Raw genomic sequence first — 23,106 nt, 5'->3', positions numbered from 1 at the left:
ATTGGTCATTGCTTCAGTGGTTGTCCAGTTGTTTCTTAATATTACTTTATGTAATTATTGCCTGGTACTTTATATGGGTCTTTATGGTATCATTTTTACCACATAGTTGGTCCCTAGCAGTGGCTGGATAGTGTACTGGTTAATGGCTCTTCCTCTGACATAGAAGACCAGGGTTCGAATCCCGGCTCTTCCTGTTCAGTAAGCTTGTAACTATTCACTGAGGAGACCTTAGGCAAGATTACCTAACACTGCTACTACCTATAGAGCACGTCCTAGTGGCTTCAGCTGTGGCACATTGAATCCACCAGGAGAAAAGTGTGATATAGAAGTTATGTGTCTTGTCTTGTCCCTTCCTGGCTTTATTTAGTCCAGATCTAGTCATGTGCCGTTGTTGCGTTTCTATGGGTGCACTGAGGTCTGACTTAAGGTGCGTACACACATGCGACTATAGTCGTTTGTAACGATCGTTCCCCGATCTTTACCAACGACGATCGTTACAAAAAACGAACCAACGACTATTAAGGCAAACGACGAACGAGCCAAATCGCTCCAAAAGAAAGTTCTGTCTCGGCGGATTTTAACCAACGACGATCGTTTGCAAAAGTAGTACATCGTTGGAAACGGTCGTTCGTACTAGGCTTGACATGCGCATTTCACAATTTCTCCATGAAACTTCTCATTTTTATGCGCAGGCGCAATAGTTGCTTTACGTGATGTAACGTTCGTTCTAACGATCAGATCGTTACACACCTTTTAAAACTAACTTTACTTAGGTCGTTCTTTCATCAATTAAAAGTTCGTTCGTCGTCCTCAACGAACGATCGTTGTCGCATGTGTGTACGTAGCATTAGAAATTAGTGTGGGTCAGTTTTTGTTTATTTTAATTAGTTGTACGAACGCTTGTTTTCAGATGTACACTGTATTTTCCAAGGCCTTTTAGGAGAGTCAGTAGACAGAAAAAAATGGTGTCATCTAAAAAGAAAGTACAGTTATTTTAATTCAATCTCTAATGGGCCTATCTGTTAATTATTCCATGCCTTAGAAAGTATTTGTAATAACATTATTATTAATTGGATATGTTTGTTACCTCTGAAGAGAATAATTGTTGAGTATTTTTGCAATGAAAATAAAAAAATACAAAAAGACTTTTCTATATTTACAATTGGTTACTGGAGTTGTTTTCTATATATATCTTCATGCTCTATGAATGTGACTATAGGAGTGGTGGAACACCATTAAGCATATATTGATATTTTTGTTTAAACATTCTCTCAATTTGTTTATACTACTGATGTGTCATTATGACTTGCAGGGCACATGGCAGATTAGCCAGTTTGATGCAATATTATTGCTGCCACACTAGTTTGGGTGAGCAGATTGACTGATCACTAATTATTGTATGCAATTAGTCAATCACGGCTGAGAATGTCGAAATGCAGCTGAGAGGATAAAAATAAACACAAATGACAGGCTAACATTCGAGAAATCGGGTATTGCCAGAATCAAAACTGTATGTGCTGAACCCTCCATCACAGAGCATGTCTGCTGACATAGAACTGACAAGCATGACAACATATGCAAAATGTCAAACTGCTAAAGGGTGAGTCCACCCAGACTCAATACCTCCCTGAAGTTTTTGTCCCTGCCCCCAGCACTGTAATTTTTCATTTGGAATGTAAAAAAATGCTTTAGCTGCTTACATTCTATTGGCTAAAGTGCTCTAAATGCCTGATCAGGAAAAGAGAAACAAAACAGCTGGCACCAGGGCCGGGCCAAGGCAGAGGCGAGAGAGGCTACAGTCTCAGGGCGTAGTGTAGGAGGGGGCGCACAACTCACTGAGCTATTATTTCCCTAGCTAGCTTTAATAAATATGCCCCAGTGTCTCCTAAATGTCCAACCATAATCTCCTAACCCTATTTGTTAAACCTAAACCCCCCTTACTCTACCCCCTAATAGTGATTCTCCTAAGTAATGCCTAACCTTAACTTGTAACCCCATTCAATATTTACCTTCCACCGTTGTTCTTCTATGGTGCTTAGTTTGGGCACCAGTGCTTAACTGTTGTATAGCCGAATGGCAACTGTTGTTTTTTTTTACTTACTGAGTGGGGTTATAGAGTTATGGAAATACCTTTTCCTTTCAGTAAAGCCGATAGCTGGTGCTCAGTTATAAAACAGTGCTGAGGTCCAAACCATACAGCCAGCACCACTTAGCTACAATTCTGTTTTGGGCTGTATGGTGGTGTCCAAGTAATCTGAAAACTGTCTACCCAAATCCACTGCTACACAGATCAACTGCTTATAAATAAACATATAAAATTGCTACCCTCCATAGATCTCACTACTTCCAAGAGAACCAACCAGAACAGTGGTTCCCAAACTATGTGTCATGACACATTCATGTATTATCACAGCACAGGTCATGTGTCACCACTTCCCAGCTGTTTACATGCTAATTGATTAATACATTGATAATGCTAAGGGTTAATTGTAAGGTTGCTGTGGAGTTATTTTACTAAAGATGTCTAGGAAAACAGCATGAGTCATCAGAGTGAGGGAAGAGAACTGGAAGTCAGTAAGCAGGCTGGTTTTATCAGCAGACATTCCACTGCAGGTTTCATGTAGCTGCATAAGACTGAGGCCCAGTGCACACCAAAACTGCTAGCAGATCTTCAAAACGCTAGCGTTTTTTGGAGCAGAGAGCCGATATTTGGCCGGGTGCACACCGAGCGGATTTTGTATGCGATCCGCCGGCCGCATCAGCCAGTGAAAACGCTTGGCTATTGTATTTCAATGTGTGGTGCACACCGGCGGTTTGAGGTTTTTAGCAAACCGCAAACGTGCAGCAGGAGGCACGTTTGCGGTTTGCTAAAAACCTCAAACCGCCGGTGTGCATCCAAATCCGCTCAGTGTGCCCCAGGCCTAAGAAACAACAACTGTGCTATTATTAAACACTCCTATTTTGGCACATAACAGTGGATTCAGATGCATGAACAGAGTTACATTAAGCAGCCACCACAAACAGCAAAACATGATCAGTTATGGCTCAAACCCACTAGCAGCCTTTTCTAAGCACTAGTGATTTGAAAAAGCTCTTGTTAATATAATGCTGGGGGGGGGATTTTTATACAATCACATCGCTCAAGTGGGATCACACCCATAGCATTCCATTAGCAAGAGGTTTTCAAATCACAAAGCACTCAGAAAAGCGCTCCTAGTGGGTTCCAGGGCTAAGATATACAACCTATTCCCGTCAAACAAGTAACTCTTCACAAACATATGTAAAGTCAAGCTGACTCTAACATTGCCTAGAGGAGTTGCTTGCAAAGATTTTCTGAGATAAACAATGTATACGGTTGGAAATATTATAAGTACATATAATAAATACACCGTGAAAGAAAATGACTAATACAGTAAGTCAGATGTTCAGAGCTTAAAAATAAATATGCAAAAACTTAATGAACTAAAATCCATTTAATTTAAGACAAACTGAAGTCAAATCAAGGTAACATGTTTCCATCTCAAAAGCTTCATCAGGTCCTTCAATCTTTTAACGCTTTAGGCGTATGATAACCAGGACCTGCCTCAATCCATGTGGGGCCACATTAAAATCTCTACCCAATCTATTAAAAACATTGGATAATGAATCTCAGACCCAAGTAGCAGGCACCAATGACAGATCAGACCCTAGTAACAGGTGGTAGACGCCAGCAACAGGCACCAGAACTGTGCAAAAACAGATCAGACTCTAGTAGCAGGTGATAGACCCCAGCAACAGGCAACAGAACTGTGCAAAAACATCAGACTCTAGTAGCAGGTGAAAGACCCCAGCAACAGGCAACAGAACTGTGCAAAAACATCAGACTCTAGTAGTAGGTGATAGAAACTTGGAAAAGATCAGACCTTAGTAACAGCCAACACACCATATAACAGATAAGACTCCAGCAACACGCAAAAGACCCTTGTAGCAGATAAGACTCCAAAAGCAGGTGATAAGTATTCCATTATCTACCTCTTTTTCATGCCTTATTCCAGCACTGCATCTGGTGGATTAAGTTGTCTTCATATTCCTGTAACTACTAGTCTGAACAAGGCAGAACCCATTGGAGAAGAACAGATTGATTGTTGCTAGGCCTGGTCAATGCTTGCTGGAGTAGAAGTATGGATGTGTAATGCCTGGATTCTAGATACTTAGCATAAACATATACATATATCCAGAAGTCGGGGATAGCCAAAGGTCATACACGTAAAAGAAACTGAGGTACCAAGAGTAAGGCAGAGACAGAGTCGTTGACAGGCCGAAGGTCAAAACTGAGTATCAGATGACTGCAGTACAGGAAGGATGAGGCAGAATCAAAGTGAGGGGCACGCCAGGTCATACACAGGTAAAGTAGCAGAAGAATATACAATATACAATACTGATCTAACTAGAGTACATATATATCGGCATATATATGTAGCTCTGAAAACTAGCTTGACTAGGCACGGCAGTAAGGCAGGGTCCAGCGCTTAGCGAACTGATAGCTATAACGGACAGTGGACAGCTGACAAGTCAGGACTTAAGTACTGAGGTAAAATGCAAAACCACGCCCCCGGAACCTCCAGCCAATCAGCAGCGCTCTTGCGGGAGTAGGGTGTCAACTGACCCCTACGCCAGCTGACACACCTCACACTTGCCTCCTTAGCCTATAAAGGCTGTTCTGAACTGCGCGCGCCCACCCAGAGACGCGTCCAGAATCGCTGCGCTGACTCACACCCACAGGGGAGCTGGGGATGCCGCCAGAGGAAGATGAAGTAAGCGTCCTCTGCCGCTGCCCGGAAATTCTAGAGGAGCCGTCAGCAGGAGCGTCAGATACGTTTGTGACAGGATGATGCTGGATGCTGGAGATTAGATTGGGTTGGAAGCACAGCACAAACTACTTTTGCACTGGCACAGCTTTCAGCATTGCTTGGTTTAGCAGGACTGGTATCTTTGTCAACGGAAAGGCACTGGCATCCTCTCCGTAAGTGGATTTGAGGAAAGTCATAATAAGTGGATCTATTTTGAAAGTAGCTTGGAAATCCCTCTAGAAAAGAGGGATGTTGTGATATACTTTTGGCACAAGCACACACAGACACCCTGTTGCTCAGTCTTCCCCACTTGACCAACTTCAGTATCCCTTTTACTTATACATTAACCGAAGAATACTGCTTCGGCTTTAGTACTGCTGTTTCCAAATTCCACTGCAGCAAAAGCTTAAGCATCGATTCCAGATGCTAATTTCTTAAGAACATTAAAGTATGCTGTACAGTATTGAAATCAGCCACAACATACTGTATAACATTATGCAGGAGAAGAATGACTGTAGTATTTTTTAATAACCGAGGTGTACATTTTGCATCATCACCACATCAGTTGGACACCAGGTGGTGCTGCTAATAGTAAAAAACTGGTAATTTAAATTACCAATATTTTACTAGTCTAAGTGCCTAACTCTAACCTCTCTACCTAATGTCTAACTCAACCCCCCCTGTAGGTGCATAACCTTAACCCACACCTAATGCCTAATCTCAACAACACCCCCCGCCTAACACTGACCCAGAAAATGTGCACCCAAAGATTGTTATTTGTAATGTAGTAGCCAATCAGCTACTTGCCACATCTGATGCCCAAATGACCGGCTGGGTGCCCAATAACTGAAAATGAACACAGGCATCTATTAGATGCTTGCCATTCATGGCCCCAAATCACCTGATCCATAACAGAGTAGGGCTAACAACGAATGATGTAGATATTAACCTCTTGACGACCAGCTAACGCCGATTGGCGTAAACTGGTCGTCTGCGGGTTACCATGGAAACGGCCGCTCGATCGAGCGGCCTTTCCATGTCAGTTCACGGAGGGTGTCTCCGTGAACAGCCGGAGAGCCGCCGATCGCAGCTCTCCGGCAAAATGTAAACAGGCGGGGAAGAAATCCCTGCTGTTTACATCATACGGCGCTGATGCGCAGCAGCGCCGTAAGGCAGATCGGCGATCCCCGGCCTCTGATTGGCCGGGGATCGCCGGCATATGATAGGCTGAAGCCTATCCTTCAATGCGCAGGACGGAACTCCGTCCTGCGCATTACGGAGAGAGGGAGGGAGGGAGGTAAGGAGGAAGAGGGCGGAAATGGCTGCGGAGGGGGGCTTTGAGAAGCCCCCCCCCCGCAAAACGCAGATGGCCGGCGGCGATCAGACCCCCCCAGCAGGACATCCCCCTAGTGGGGAAAAAAGGGGGGTAGTCTGATCGCCCTGCTGCACTCCTGATCGGTGCTGCGGGCTGCAGAGCCCCCGCAGCACCGATCAGTGAAAAATCCATTGGTCGGCAAGTGGTTAACTGAATTACAACCAGATAGCCTCTACATAGTTTCTTATCACATAGACTTCAGTTTTCTTTATTTTGCCACTCAATCTCTTATTGGTTAAGATGCCATGTAGAGATGAGCGTACTGACGTAATTACGATTTCGTGAAATTTCGCGTAATTAGTGTAATTACGATTATGGCCGTAAGTACATATTCGTAATGAAGAAGGATTTCGCGAAATTTCGCGTAAGCGTAATTTTCGCATTACAGTGGGTATTACGAAATTAATGCGTATGGCCATGCTCCCAAGCAGAAAAGTTGACGCATGGATCAATGTTAGGTAGCCGCCGACTTTAAGGGTTAATAGCAAAGCCCCCTTAAATGCTAAGAGCCTCAAATTTGGAGAATATATTAAGAAGATCAGAAGGAATAAGAGGAAAACAATTTTTTTCAAAAAGACCTTATAGTTTTTCAGAAAATCGATGTTAAAGTTTCAAAGGAAAAATGTATACATTTAAAAACCCGCCGACTTTAACGGTTAATAGCAAAGCCTGCTTAAAGTTTAGGAACACCAAATTCCCAGGGTATATTAACCACTTAAGCCCGAAGGGTTGAAATTTTTTTACATCCGAGAAACTTTCACCCCCCATTCATTTGCCAATAACTTTATCACTACTCATCACAATTAATTGATCTATATCTTGTTTTTTCCGCCACCAATTAGGCTTTCTGTGGGTGGTATATTTTGCTAAGAGTCACTTTACTGTAAATGCATTTTAACAGGAAGAATAAGAAAAAAATGGAAAAAATTCATTATTTCTCAGTTTTCAGCCATTATAGTTTTAAAATAATACATGCCTCCATAATTAAAACTCACGTATTGTATTTGCCCATATGCCCCGGGTATTTCACCGTTAAAATTATGTCCCTATCACAATGTATGGCGACAATATTTTATTTGGAAATAAAGGTGCATTTTTTCCGTTTTGCGTCCATCACTGTTTAGAAGCCCATAATTTATTAAATCATATTGATATACTCCTTTGACATGAATATTTAAAAAGTTCAGACCCTTAGGTAACTATTTATGTTTTTTTTTTTTTTATTATTATTGTAATTTTTTTTTTTTTTTTAATTTAAACTTGTATGTGGGTATTTTTTGGTGTGGGAGGTAAACAGGTTTTTTTTTAATATATTTATAGGTTTATTCTTAAAAAAAATTTTTTTTGGGTGTAATTTGCTATTTGGCCACAAGATGGCCAGAATCAAAAAGTCCTGGGAGCGATCGATCTGGCTCCCAGGCAGAAGAAAGGAGACCAGAGCTCAGAAAAGCCGCAGCGTCTGAAGAGACGCTGTCGGCTTTTCTCCGGGGGGGTCCGATCAGCGAAAGGGATTTATAATCCCTTTCACTGATCGGTGGGCTAGCGGCCAGTAGCGGGGGCGCGCACGGGGGGGCCCGCGCGCGCGCGACCCGCGGGAGTGCGCGCAGCCCAACTGGACGAGAAATCTCGTCCAGTTGGGCTTAAGTGGTTAAGGGGATCAGTGGGAATAAGAGGAATTTTTTTTTTTCAAAAAGACCTTATAGTTTTTGAGAAAATCGATTTTTAAGTTTCAAGGGGGAAAATGTCTTCAAATGCGGAAAATGTCAGGTTTTTTTGCACAGGTAACAATAGTGTATTATTTTCATAGATTCCCCCAAGTGGGAAGAGTTTTACTTACTTCGTTCTGAGTGTGGGAAATATTAAAAAAAAAAAAAACGACGTGGGGTCCCCCCTCCCAGACCTCTTTAACCCCTTGTCCCCCATGCAGGCTGGGATAGCCAGAATGCGGAGCACCGGCCGCGTGGGGCTCCGCACCCTGACTATACCAGCCCGCATGGTCCATGGGCAGCCAAGCTTTCCCCTCCCCCTCCGAGCCCTTGTCCAATCCAAGGACAAGGGGCTCTTCTCCACCTCCGATGGGCGGTGGAGGTGGAGGCCGCGATTTACTGGGGGGGGTTCATGGTGGGCGGGGTGGACGGCGGGAGCCGGCGGGGACTTATCGTCCTGCACGGACGCGTAAGTGTATGCGGCGGCTGAGCGGCGAGTGACGTCGGGTGCGGCGTAGTTACAATGTAACAAAGTTGTTACATTGTAATAACTTTGTTACATTGTAACTGATAGAACATTTCCGAGGCTATTGCGAGGGATCATTTATTTAAAGGGGCAGGTAAGTATTAATGGTTAATTAAGAATATTAAAGGACTTTTTTCGTGGTTATGTTTTTTGTTCAATTAAAATACTTTTTCTAAGTGTTTGTGTGTTTATTTACTTTTAACTCTTAAAGGAAATGGGTAAGGGGTACAAGTACCTCTATACTCATTTCTCCTGGGAGGGGGGGTGGGCATCTGGGGGACCCCTTTTTAAAGGGGACTCCCAGATGCCACCATGAACCCCCCCCCCCCCCCCAGGAAATCGCGGCCTCCACCTCCACCGCCCATCGGAGGTGGAGAAGAGCCCCTTGTCCTTGGATTGGACAAGGGCTCGGAGGGGGAGGGGAAAGCTTGGCTGCCCCTCCCCTTCCGAGACCCTCCAATCCCTGGACCATGCGGGCTGGTATAGTCAGGGTGCGGAGCCCCACGCGGCCGGTGCTCCGCATTCTGGCTATCCCAGCCTGCATGGGGGACAAGGGGTTAAAGAGGTCTGGGAGGGGGGACCCCACGTCGTTTTTTTTTTTTTATATTTCCTACACTCAGAACGAAGTAAGTAAAACTCTTCCCACTTGGGGGAATCTATGAAAATAATACACTATTGTTACCTGTGCAAAAAAAACTGACATTTTCCGCATTTGAAAGACATTTTCCCTCTTGAAACTTAAAAATCGATTTTCTCAAAAACTATAAGGTCTTTTTGAAAAAAAATTTTTTCCTCTTATTCCCACTGATCCCCTTAATATACCCTGGGAATTTGGTGTTCCTAAACTTTAAGCAGGCTTTGCTATTAACCGTTAAAGTCGGAGGGTTTTTAAATGTATACATTTTTCCTTTGAAACTTTAACATCGATTTTCTGAAAAACTATAAGGTCTTTTTGAAAAAAAAAATTTTTCCTCTTATTCCTCCTGATCTCCTTAATATATTCTCCAAATTTGAGGCTCTTAGCATGTAAGGGGGCTTTGCTATTAACCCTTAAAGTCGGCTGCTTTTTTTATACGGGAGCGTTATGGTTTAATGCGAAATTACGGTAATAACGAAACACGAAATTACGCATTGAAAATTACGCTTACGGTATTTTCAATTACGATTTTAATGGCAATTACGCTACCGTAATTTTGCATCGTAATCGCAAATTTCGCATGCGTAATTATAGTAATGCGAAATTACGAAAATTTTGGCTCAACTCTAATGCCATGTCCTAGCACAGCATTTTGAAGCTGCACTTTTTAAGTTTTTACTGTTTTATTGTCTTTGCTCAATGCACGTTCATTGAAGTATGCCAGAGCGAAAATCTATGAACTATTGACCATATTTATCTCTTTCCTGCTTTCAGAAGCCATTTTCTGCTAGGAAAGTGTTTTATAGTTGTAATTTCTTATCAGTTAGGGTCACACTGTAGTCTGACCCAGTCCTGACTCAAGACGACAGGAACTGCCACTTACATACCTGATGTTTAACTCTTTCAGGCAGAGAAAGAAAAATAAACACAGCATAGTTATTAGTGCTAGGCACTACACATACCCGTCTATCTCATCATGTCACATTTCACCTCAGGTATCCTTTAAAGAAATATATATGCATCTGATTTAGTAGTACATCCCCAGTGTTATTACAGATCCACGGCCTTATTACAAATCATGGAAAGACTGGCTCCCACTCTAAAAGTGTTACCTTGACATTCTCTAGTAAATAATGTATAATTCAAATACACGTCCTTGTTCTTGGCTGCATGTCTACCCCATGTAGCACATGTTTATGCAGTTCAGTCAGGTGCAATCATAATTCATGTGTTGGATATCTACAAAGTATACATAGTCACAAGCAAAGATCATCCAGACTCTGAATTATACATACTTGTTGCTTCATGTGGGTTTTTTCTAAAGCTTTCCATACTTCTTCATCTGTGTATTGGCTCATCGGATCTAAATTCCACCTATAATATGGCAATTATTATTTAGGTATATGTTTAGAACATTGTTTAGTATTAATATTAATGGAATAGATTTTCAGAGAACTGTAACCCATATAGATAATTAATTTAGTTCCCAGCCTTTTGCAGAACAGGTATTAAATGCAGATTGAGGGCTGGTGCGCACCTAAAAGCACTAGTGTAATTGCAAACGCTTAGCGTTTTTAGAAGTGATTTTCCTAAATGATTCTAGACACGTGCCTAGCGATTTTCTAAAAAAGCTTAGAAAATTGCTCTGTTCTAGTGCTTTTTAGAGCGATTTTTCACTTTCCCTATACTTGACATTGAGGCTAAGTCACCTCAGAAATGCTGTAGGACCCGCGTTGCGTTTGGGGGGAAAAAAAAATCACATCACTCTGGTGTGATCCATCCCATACAAATACATTAGCCATGCACTTTTCAAAGCGCTAGCATTTTGAAAAGCGTTCAGAAGCGCTCTAGGTGTGCACCAGCCCTAAAACCGTGTGAGCAGAAACAGCCACCCAAGGAGGCCACCATTGTAATATTTCATCTTGTTTTCATAATAACAATAGTTAATGGATCTCCAGCCACTTGAGTAAAAGAGGAAAAGGTTTAGAAGCTTTGCTAAGTTTCTGTTGCTTTGTTATTTTTTTCCATTGGTCTTACTCTATGTCATTCCCACTAACAGGCAGTAATTGTAATGTATAGCAAGTAGTCTATCCCCAGCCAGATTAACAACCTATGGTACAAGCATGTGGGATTTACAGGACAGCAACAAGTAGATCACTAAAGCATAACTTTTATTGTGCACTCGTAAAAAAAAGTTCCAGATCAATAAGTCATCTTTCACAAAAGCAACAGACTTCCTGATGCTAATGTTCTATTCAGTCCAGAAAATGTCCGATGTGCGTTTCACAGCTCTATGGCTGCTTCATCAGAGGCTACACACTATAATTCAATTTGCATCAAGTGAAAATCCTTCAACACCATCATAAGTCATGTCAATTGAGGTGTGCAGAAAGAAGAAAATGCTGCATCCAGCAACAGAGAACTTGTCCGGTAAGCCCTGCATGTTTTATGTACGTGTTGTACCATAGAAGACTATAGAAATACATAGCAGACTAACACAGACCGTGCTTTATAGTGTCTTCTATAGAGGAAGAGGGCATTGTTTTTTAATGATATTTCAGTACAGTATTGATTTAGTTTATACTTAGACTTACCTGATGCTTCCAACAAAAAGAACAGGTTCTTGTGGAATGATAGAAAGCTTTTTCCTCAAGTCTTCAAGTCCAATTGACTGAATGCAGACATTATCAATACTAATTGAACCTCCAGTGAGTTCAACTAGCCTGAAAAGTGACATTGCCAAGGATGATTTGCCTTTTAAGAGATAAGAAACATATATTGTTCTGTAAAGTATTTTAAAGATAACATTTTTGAAATAACACATCTATCACTTTATTTTTTCTAATTTTACATAAGGCTAGGTTAACACTGACAGCAGATAAAAACGCATACATTTTAACCAATGAGTTGTTCTGCACTTTCTGTTTTGGTGGTTATGCAGTTAAAAATGCAAGCTTATTTTGAATTTGATGACACCAACATATTTAAAGGACATACAAGGTGACTTAAAGGTAACCTTAAGTAAAAAAAAAAAGAGTTTTACTCACCTGGGGCTTCCCTCAGCCCCCTGCAGCTGTCCGGTGCCTTCGCAGCCTCGCTCCGATCCTCCTGTCCCCGCTGGCGGCTACTTCCGGTTTCGGCGACTGGCTGGGAACGCGAATGATTCTTCACGTTCTCGGCCACAATTGCACCCTCTATACTGCTATTGCGGCAAGGAAGGCCGCAATAGCAGTATAGAGTGCGTTATTGTGGCCGGGAACGCGAAGAATCACTCACGTTCCCAGCCTGTCGGCACCTGTCGCCGAAACCGGAAGTAGCCGCCGGCGGGGACAGGAGGATCAGAGCGAGGCTGCGAGGGCACCGGACAGCTGCAGGGGGCTGAGGAAAGCCCCAGGTGAGTAAAACTCTTTTTTTTTTTTTTGACTTAAGGTTCACTTTAAAGAGGAACCGTGACTAAAGATTGAACTTCATCAGTAGCGGATACCCCATTTCCCATGAGAATTTTTTTTCCTAATGGATCATCAGGGGGCTCTGTATGGTTGATATTGTGGTGAAACCTCTCCCACAGTGTGATGTCAGCACCTAGTCAGCACCTTGCATCACCTGCAAGCAGTAAAAATGTTGCCATGAGATCAATGTCAGGATGTAAATCAGGGAGAGGAAAGATTTCACAATGGGCAAACACTGACTAAATCATTTATACATAATTATTGTAAACATTAAGCACTTTTTTTCATTATTTTCACTGCAGTTCCTCTTTAAATAAACTAGCTTTACTTACCTGGGGCTTCTTCCAGTCCATAGTCCCTTCTCTCCGCTCCCGCTAGCAGGCTCAGAAGTTTTGCCGACCTCAGTTTTCAACTCACACACAGGCATGGGCTCACGAGTTGTTACGAGTCCCTAAGGACTCAAATTTGTGATTTAAATGAGGCTTAATTGCCTCAGGTCTGCGACTGGATCTGAAGGGCCGGAAGGAGGAAGTGCACGGTGGTGAGGCTTGCAACGTGTTCAATAGGACATGTGCAAGCTGTTTGGAGCGCAGGGAGGACTACGGACTTATGGGTAACTAACCCCTTCTCATCCAGCCTCACACCTGAGGCAATTAAGCTTAATTTAAATCACGAATTCAAGTCCTTAGGGACTCGTAACAACTCGTGAGCCTATGCCTGCTCACACATGCCCAATTCAGAATTGCGCAGGCACCTACTCTAGATAATCGGACTGAAGGGGCAAGTTGAACAACCAGACCTCCGCACAGCCACAGTATGCCCGCGGGAGTACGTGCGCACTCCCGCTGAAAGACGTAGCTGACGTGCGTACCCTCTGGTGCCCAAGCAGACTTACTGCACTTGTGCACATAGTATGTCCGGGTCAGAGGGCACGCACACCGGCTACGTCTTCCCACAGGAGTATGCGCATACTTCGTGGGCATACAGTGGCTGCGCCGACCCCAGTGACAACCGCATTGTACCAGGACCTTTTTATGAAGAACGGAGACAGACCCCGGGCCATGGGAGGTGCGGTGAGCCTATGCACACCTCCCAACACACACATCACATCAACTTATGAATTTATTAAGGGCTAAAGTATACTTTAAGTACTGTAGATGATGAAATTCTGTATTTTACATATTGGTATACACCCTTGTCTGTATTGTTTTGAACCCCATCTTTGTTTCCTACTTTGTACAGCGTCATAGCATATGTAAGCTCTTTATAAATCAATAATAATAATTACAATTTCTTGGCTTTAGACTATGACAGGAACATATGATTATGGTAGGGATTAGAATGTAAGTCCCTCTGAGGGACAGTTAGTGAACAAATATATACCTGTACTGTGCAAACCGTTGCAGAAGTTGTCACCACTATATACATAAAAATAAATAAATAAATGTCGAGTTTGTTCAAGATAAGTTAAAATGTAGGATCAATGGTCTGAAACATATCACCTGTAGGTTTGGATGTACACAGCCTACTATAAAATACATAAGCAGCACTACTTGAATGTCAGTACAAAAAATCCAGAACACAAACCTGATCCTGTTCTTCCCACTATTCCAATCTTCTCTTGCGGTTTAATACTAAATGAAATATTCTTCAGCACTAGCGGTAAACCATCACGGTAACGCATTTCAACATTCTCATATGTAATTGCCCCATCTTGAGGCCATTCTTTGGGTGGTGGTCTTACTGACACGTCACAGGGTTCTTCTGAGTCCAGATTCTAAAAATTTAAAATCATAGTTGGATGAAAAACACATTCTTTTAAAAGGTTGGTTGTCTGGTGACAACATTTAAGTATGTTGCATTCATTATTATTTATTATTTTTTAGTATTTATATAGCGCCGACATATTCAGGGGCGTCTGTGTCATTAGGCAACTATAAATTTTTGCCTATAGCGCTGTGGGAGGAAGTGGGCGCTCTCTCGCCGCTGTGTGCATGTGTTTTTTTTTTTTTTTTGCTTTCAGGTCGGCGCCGGCTGTGACAGGAAGCTCAGCCTGTGCCCGGCGCCGCCTACTGGCCTGCCCCCTTCCTCTCCTCCTTTCAGAGCGAGCAGCACGCACATTATTTTATATGTGCGGTGCCGCCGCCTACTGGTCCGCCCCCTCCCTCTCTGTGCAGAGCAAGCGGCCGCCGCACGCTAGTTTTACACGTCGGCGCCGCCCCTAACTCCGCCCCCCGCCTGTCACACGCATGAAGGCTTGAAGGCACCGTGTGACCAGTGCTACCACCGGCTGGCAGCTGGCTACAGTACTGTGCAGTGCGCACAAACAAATCTGCAGAGGCGACAGAGACGACATCTCACAGTGAGTGCCCTCTGCTGCTTTTGATAATTTTTTTATATGCCCCCCTGGCTGGCCCTGATTCCCCAACCCCCCCCCCCCCCCCCGCCCGCCCATATCACTTGGCAAGCAGTAGCTGGGATGGATATTAAATAATATATATATATATATAGGCATATACGATTCTTTCCTGATGAACGCTGGCCAGTGCCACATACGATTCTTTCCTGGGGAATGCTGGCCACATAAGATTATTTCCTGGTGAACGCTGGCCACATACGATTATTTCCTGGTGAACGCTGGCCACATACGATTCTTTCCTGGTGAACGCTGGCCACATTACGATCATTTCTTGGTGAACGCTGGCCACATACGATTATTTCCTGGTGAATGCTGGCCACAAACGATTATTTCCTGGTGAACGCTGGCCACATTACGATTATTTCCTGGTGAACGCTGGCCACATACGATTATTTCCTGCTGAACGCTGGCCACATACGATTATTTCCTTGTGAACGCTAGCCACATTATGATTATTTCTTGGTGAACGCTGGCCACATTACGATTATTTTCTGGTGAACGCTGGCCACAAACGATTATTTCCTGGGGAACGCTGGCCACATACGATTATTTCCTGGTGAACGCTGGCCACATACGATTATTTCCTGGTGAACGCTGGCCACATTACGATTATTTCCTGGTGAACGCTGGCCACATTACGATTTCCTGGTGAACGCTGGCCACATTACGATTATTTTCTGGTGAACGCTGGCCACGTTACGATTATTTCCTGGTGAATGCTGGCCACATTACGATTATTTCCTGGTGAACGCTGGCCACATTACGATTATTTCCTGGTGAACGCTGGCCACATTACGATTTCCTGGTGAACGTTGGCCACATTACGATTATTTTCTGGTGAACGCTGGCCACGTTACGATTATTTCCTGGTGAATGCTGGCCACATTACGATTATTTCCTGGTGAACGCTGGCCACATTACGATTATTTCCTGGTGAACGCTGGCCACATTACGATTTCCTGGTGAACGCTGGCCACATTATGATTATTTCTTGGTGAACGCTGGCCACATTACGATTATTTTCTGGTGAACGCTGGCCACATACGATTATTTCCTGGGTAACGCTGGCCACATATGATTATTTCCTGGTGAAGGCTGGCCACATACGATTATTTCCTGGTGAACGCTGGCCACATTACGATTATTTCCTGGTGAACGCTGGCCACGTTATGATTTCCTGGTGAACGCTGGCCAGATTACGATTATTTCCTGGTGAATGCTGGCCACATTACGATTACTTCCTGGTGAACACTGGCCACATTACGATTATTTTCTGGTGAACGCTGCCCACATTACGATTATTTCCTGGTGAATGCTGGCCACATTACGATTATTTCCTGGTGAATTATTGCTGCGTTATGGTTATTTTCTGGTGAAAGATTGGCGCATTATGATTATTTTAAGTGAATCATTGGCGCATTACTTTTACCTTATGGTGAAACATTGCTGCGCTACGATTAGTTTCATCAGGGGGCGGGGGGGGGGGGGGGCGCCACAGGTTTTCTCGCCTGGAGTGACAAAATGGCTAGAGACGCCCCTGGACATATTACATAGTGCTGTACAGCGTATATATTGTTTTGTCACTTAGTTGTCCCTCAGAGGGGGCTCACAATCTAATCCCTACCGTAGTCATATATCTATAGATGTATCCTGTGGTGTATGTATCATAGTCTAGGGACAATTTTAGATGGAAAAATCAACGTATCGGTTTGTTTTTTGGATGCTGATTCTGTATCACTAATTTTTATTTTGTTCTTTAAATTGTTTTAATTATTTGCAAACTGACAAGACAAGTTCACATGCATTGCTTGCGAAATACAGATCTAGTATTCATGAATCATGATGTTCCTTATTTTAGCCACTATAGTCCGAATCTCACAGATAGCACACTAAGGTTTCATCCAAACAGGATAAATAGACAAAAAAAAACGAAGATTTCCCTAATTATACTTAACTTCAGGCTATGTCTGTTGCCTCAATCATCAAGCGAAAAGGCTTATAAAGATAACCACGACAGCATGATTCCATTTTCCTTAGCTCCTCTCTATTTTTTAGCTAAGTGTAACTGCTATAATGCTATCAGTGTTTTTCAGTTAACTTTAGAGTGGTTGAAAGAGGGAAAGCTAGTGAAATGGTGAAAAGTAACAAAAAAAGCTTGCTTCTTAGTGGCACATCTTCCCTCCAGTTATCCCCTTTCACCCCTCCCCCCACCACATATGCACGTGCACACACGCACGCACGCACGCACACACACACACGCTCAAGTATGTTTGGTACATTTTTAGAACAGTTCTATTTAAAGATGATCATGAATATATGCATGTATAAAACAGTGGGTACACAAATAATATTACCATAAAATTGATGAATCATTAATATTTCATTCAAAACAAAGACATTTCCTAGAAGTATTTCTCAGGCACAAAGAAATGAAAAGGGCATGTCTTGACAAGGTTGATTTGTTTTCCAATTATACCGTGAGTCAAAGGGAGGGGAAATAATTGGCATTTATAACTATATTAACCACTGATTTGGAAAAATAAACCGCACCGACTGAAGACTAAGACATTTTGCCAAGTACAAAGGACGGTTTATACGGGAGTGTCAGTGAAATTCATGAAATGATCACGCAACAAACTGTCACCAGGAACAAGTAAGCAATACTCAGTCAGGCAATTGAGGAATTCATACTATGCCAGGTCAATCTAAACATGAGCAAAAAACATCTTCTAGCGCTATTACATTATTCTTCCTAGGGACCTACACATTAGAAGCGTGAAATGTAAGGATGATGATACAAATATGCATATAAAAGCTGCAATTAATTATGCACTGGGGAATCCCTGTGATCCATTTGATAAAGCCACTCTCAGACCGGCTTTACACTGGATATTGGCGTCAACCAATAACAGGCCTTCAGAGAATTCCGCATTACTATGCATTATTCCCCTTCTGACATCCGGCCAAACAGGAAGTGATGCACACTTGCGGTCGCTTCCTATTACAGGTATACGGAAGTGCATGGAAGCGTATTGTAAAAATACGTTTCCGCACATGTGCATCGCAATGTCGCCGTGCCGCTGCCACCAACATTTTTAAATTCCCTGTGTCGCCATAGACTTACATGACTTCTGGTCCGCCGCATCATACACCCCCAAGGCTAACGCTTTTTTTGACCCTCCTGTGTCCTTAATCATAGCCTATCTAGCATTAACACATAAAGGGTTTAAATACTCTTAGCTCCGCCCCCTGCCCCTCCACCCAGCATTTCTCGTTACCTCTTTGAATGTCTCACTTAAGTCATACTATTTAAACTATAGTGGTGGCAAAAAGAGGCGGAGACTAGTCATCATAAAACAGATAGCTCATTACCAAATGTAAAAATATCTTGTATTACACCTATTAATCTTATTACTCCCCAAAATAAATCAGAGCACATTAACAATGATGTTACCTCAATATAGTAATTTATTCTTTCGACTGATGTAAATCTGGCTTCGGTCTCCGTGACTAAACGCACAGTATACTGGAAGAGGCCGGTAAGCTGAAATAGCACAATGAACAGTTAGAGGAAAATTTGGCTTGTTTCATCAGGAAAAAAAAAAGATGAGCAATCAAAGGAGGTGTACAGAGGGCTGTTCATCATAGAGCCAATTAAAATGTATGCCTATATGTGTCTCACTGGCGGCAGATGTATCTCTTGGGGGCCGACACTTGTTTTTTGTATAGCTAAGCATTGGCTATAAGCAACAGTACATTGATTGAATGGTGGCAATTGGCTATCATATATCGTGCTCTGTAGGTAATAGCTGATCCTATACAAAAGCCGGTACATCAAATATATACCTGTCAATGAAGATGAGAGAATGTGTAGTGGTTAGGCACTATGGTTGAAGGGTTGGTGTTAGAAAAAAAGATGAAACGTATATTCCCAGTAATTAATAGCAATTAGCAATACAAAGGCTTTTTTTCGTATTTTCATTTTTTGAGCGAAGAAAAAATGACATTTACAGAGAACAGTTTTCACTGTGGCTGGACTATATCCATCACATCCAGCATACAGAGACTGTGGCTGGACTATATCCATCACATCCAGAATAGAGAGACTGTGGCTGGACTATATCCATCACATCCAGCATACAGAGACTGTGGCTGGACTATATCCATCACATCCAGCATACAGAGACTGAGGCTGGACTATATCCATCACATCCAGCATACAGAGACTGAGGCTGGACTATATCCATCACATCCAGCATACAGAGACTGAGGCTGGACTATGTCCATCACATCCAGCATACAGAGACTGTGGCTGGACTATATCCATCACATCCAGCATACAGAGACTGTGGCTGGACTATATCCATCACATCCAGCATACAGAGACTGTGGCTGGACTATATCCATCACATCCAGCATACAGAGACTGTGGCTGGACTATATCCATCACATCCAGCATACAGAGACTGTGGCTGGACTATATCCATCACATCCAGCATACAGAGACTGTGGCTGGACTATATCCATCACATCCAGCATACAGAGACTGTGGCTGGACTATATCCATCACATCCAGCATACAGAGACTGTGGCTGGACTATATCCATCACATCCAGCATACAGAGACTGTGGCTGGACTATATCCATCACATCCAGCATACAGAGACTGTGGCTGGACTATATCCATCACATCCAGCATACAGAGACTGTGGCTGGACTATATCCATCACATCCAGCATACAGAGACTGTGGCTGGACTATATCCATCACATCCAGCATACAGAGACTGTGGCTGGACTATATCCATCACATCCAGCATACAGAGACTGTGGCTGGACTATATCCATCACATCCAGCATACAGAGACTGTGGCTGGACTATATCCATCACATCCAGCATACAGAGACTGTGGCTGGACTATATCCATCACATCCAGCATACAGAGACTGTGGCTGGACTATATCCATCACATCCAGCATACAGAGACTGTGGCTGGACTATATCCATCACATCCAGCATACAGAGACTGTGGCTGGACTATATCCATCACGTCCAGCATACAGAGACTGAGGCTGGACTATATCCATCACGTCCAGCATACAGAGACTGAGGCTGGACTATATCCATCACGTCCAGCATACAGAGACTGAGGCTGGACTATATCCATCACGTCCAGCATACAGAGACTGAGGCTGGACTATATCCATCACGTCCAGCATACAGAGACTGAGGCTGGACTATATCCATCACGTCCAGCATACAGAGACTGAGGCTGGACTATATCCATCACGTCCAGCATACAGAGACTGAGGCTGGACTATATCCATCACGTCCAGCATACAGAGACTGAGGCTGGACTATATCCATCACGTCCAGCATACAGAGACTGAGGCTGGACTATATCCATCACGTCCAGCATACAGAGACTGAGGCTGGACTATATCCATCACGTCCAGCATACAGAGACTGTGGCTGGACTATATCCATCACATCCAGCATACAGAGACTGTGGCTGGACTATATCCATCACATCCAGCATACAGAGACTGTGGCTGGACTATATCCATCACATCCAGCATACAGAGACTGAGGCTGGACTATATCCATCACGTCCAGCATACAGTCCTTACTGGCTGTTTTCCTGTGACTAGAATTTCTTCAGAATGATAAAAATCAGAAATATAGCATCAGCAGGGGCATATCTGGGTAATATAGTGCCTATGGCAAACACTAAAATTGTGCCCCCCTCCTCAGTCAGAGCCCTCTTCCCCTCTAAAAACAGCATCCTTTCTCGCGAACGTGTTATGGTTGCTTGTGTGCTTTGGCTCAGAATATTGCTGGGGTTACTTTTTGGGAAATAGCTCTTGTTATTCACTCTCTGTCCTCTCTTCTAACACTAAGCAAAGTGCGTCCTACTTGCATACGTTAAGAAGCCATATTCCCCAGATAACAGCATTAATCTGATCTGAGGTCTGAATGACAGGGAGGCAGGCAGGACGGCGCAGCACAGGAGCAGGCATGGCCCCCATGGTGCTGTGGCGCCCGTGGCACAAGCCATGCCTGCACCCCCCTAGATACGCCTCTGAGCATCAGCATAGTGTGTAAATAACTCATCAGCTGCTCTTGTGTCACTCTTTGCCTCACGCAGTGTAAAGTAAACAGAAATAACAGCCAGGAAGAGCTCATTCTGAATGGGGAGGAGGGGGAAAGGGGCAGCATCGATGAACAGGAATAAAGAACAGGTCCTTCTCTTCAGATCCCTTCTCTGTAGGGGAGAAATCTCTCAGCTATTCTCATATGATCTATGAGAAAGCAGTGTGTGTGTGTGAGCAGGGCAGAAACAAACAGTAAATTATTCCTGTGTGAATAGTGACAGAGAAGTAGCACCTATCTACATGGTACAGCCTCTGCCTTCCTGACGCCGACTTTGTTACAAAAGCTGATAAACAAAGCATTTTTTGTCACACAGGCTTTGATCAGAGACTTCTGAAAAGCTTCCTATTGTTGCTGGCTAAAAGCTCTATAGTTATGGTGGGGTTTACAGAACGACAGTATCTTTGATAATCCTTCTTTAAAGGGATACTTAAAGAGACACTGAAGCGAAAAAAAATGATATAGTGAATTGGTTGTGTACTATGAATAATTACTAGAAGATTAGCAGCAAAGAAAATATTCTCATATTTTTATTTTCAGGTATATAGTGTTTTTTCTAACATTGCATCATGCTATAATATGTGCAGATTACACAACATTCAGCATTCAAAATGAGTCTTTCAGAGCAGTCTGTGCACTAATGACCTCTCCTCTAGCAGAGGAAAAGAAAACAGTTGAGATAATAAAAGTCAGATAACAGCCCTCTCCAGGACTAAACTTAGTCGGAGAGTTAATGGCTTGTTTGCATAGAGATAACAACTAGAGTTTCTTAACTCTTCCTGTACTGGAAACAATTAGACTGATGTATCTGATCTTAATGTTTTATTTCTTAGCTGTACTACACATACAAATCATGATATCATATTTTTTTCTTCGCTTCAGTGTCTCTTTAAGCCTGTTTAAAAAAAAAAAAAAAAAAAAGATTTCACTTACCTGGGGCTTCTACCAGCCCCCTGCAGCCGTCCTGTGCCCACACAGCCACTCATCGATGCTCCGTTCTCCTGCCGCGGGTTAGTTTTGTTTTAATCAACTGGGAGTCTGCGGGCCACTGCGCCTGCGCAGCTCTAGACACACGTATTCTTCCTGTCCGCAATAGCGTCTTGTGCAGGACGCTATTGCGGATGAATTTGCGTGGCCAGAGCTGCGCAGGCACAGTGGCCCACCAACTCCTAGTTGGCGAAAACGAAACTGGCTCGCGCCGAGGGACCGGAGCATTGGTGAGTGGCTGCATGGGCACAGGACTGCTGCAGGGGGCTGGTAGAAGCCCCAGGTAAGTGAAACTCTTTTTTTTAAACAGGCTTAAGTATCCCTTTAATATTTAGCATCAGTAAGGTTAGACATCAGGAAAGGCTGATAGTCATGGGAAAGGTAGGACAGTTATGGTTTAGGCATCACAAATTGTGAGGATACAGCACTGGTTGGGATAACCTTGAATGTATTGCTTAAGTGCTGTAGCGCATATTAATGCATGTGCATGTGAGTACTCAGACAATATGCTTACACATAACACATACTATTCATGCGTTGGTGGGACCTGAGAGGGTGGGGGGCACATAGCCAAATTGTGCAACCCCACCCTCTCAGCACAGTATGTGTAAGCATATTGTGTGAGTACTCACATGCACATGTATTAATATGTACTGAAAATTGAAGCAATACATTCAAGGTGAACCTTAGTAGTGCTGTATCTTCTCACCAAAACATTCTATTAATTCCTGTACCTTTCATGCTAAGCACACAGGGATCTACACTTGAAATACATATACCACTACCACTCATCTACAGCCAGTCAGCGCACTGACTTCCAAGTGCCTACCTTTCCCTATCCTATTCTCACACAAATGGGTTTACATTGGTTGGAGGTTACAATAAGCCATCAGGAAGGACTCAATAATAGGAGGGAATAGAACTAGGCAACAAGGAGGACTTTACATTAGGGAGAGAATATGTTTAGATGTTAGGAAAGAAAAAGGGGGTTTAGGGATAGCCAGTTGACAGGGAGAAGCACTGAA

The 23,106-nt window shown here is 43.1% G+C and overlaps 1 protein-coding gene across 5 annotated transcripts in view; it reads right to left on the bottom strand.

Annotated features, from left to right (window-relative positions):
• The window catches only part of LOC137546135 (ATP-binding cassette sub-family C member 5-like), a 145,608-nt gene that overhangs the window by 7,356 nt on the left and 115,146 nt on the right, over nt 1–23,106 (bottom strand). For all 5 annotated transcript variants that reach the window (XM_068268193.1, XM_068268192.1, XM_068268194.1 and 2 more), the window contains exons 24-27: nt 18,396–18,485; nt 14,110–14,299; nt 11,668–11,827; nt 10,369–10,447 (exon numbers count right to left, since the gene is read on the bottom strand). In XM_068268193.1, coding sequence (XP_068124294.1) covers nt 10,369–10,447; nt 11,668–11,827; nt 14,110–14,299; nt 18,396–18,485 — 519 coding nt within the window. The remainder of the gene's footprint in view (nt 1–10,368; nt 10,448–11,667; nt 11,828–14,109; nt 14,300–18,395; nt 18,486–23,106) is intronic.

This window comes from Hyperolius riggenbachi, chromosome 2 (assembly GCF_040937935.1).
Source record: "Hyperolius riggenbachi isolate aHypRig1 chromosome 2, aHypRig1.pri, whole genome shotgun sequence".
NCBI lineage: Eukaryota > Metazoa > Chordata > Amphibia > Anura > Hyperoliidae > Hyperolius > Hyperolius riggenbachi.
The sequence above is the reverse complement of the archived record's forward strand: the minus strand, read 5'-3'. Positions and strand labels throughout refer to the sequence as shown.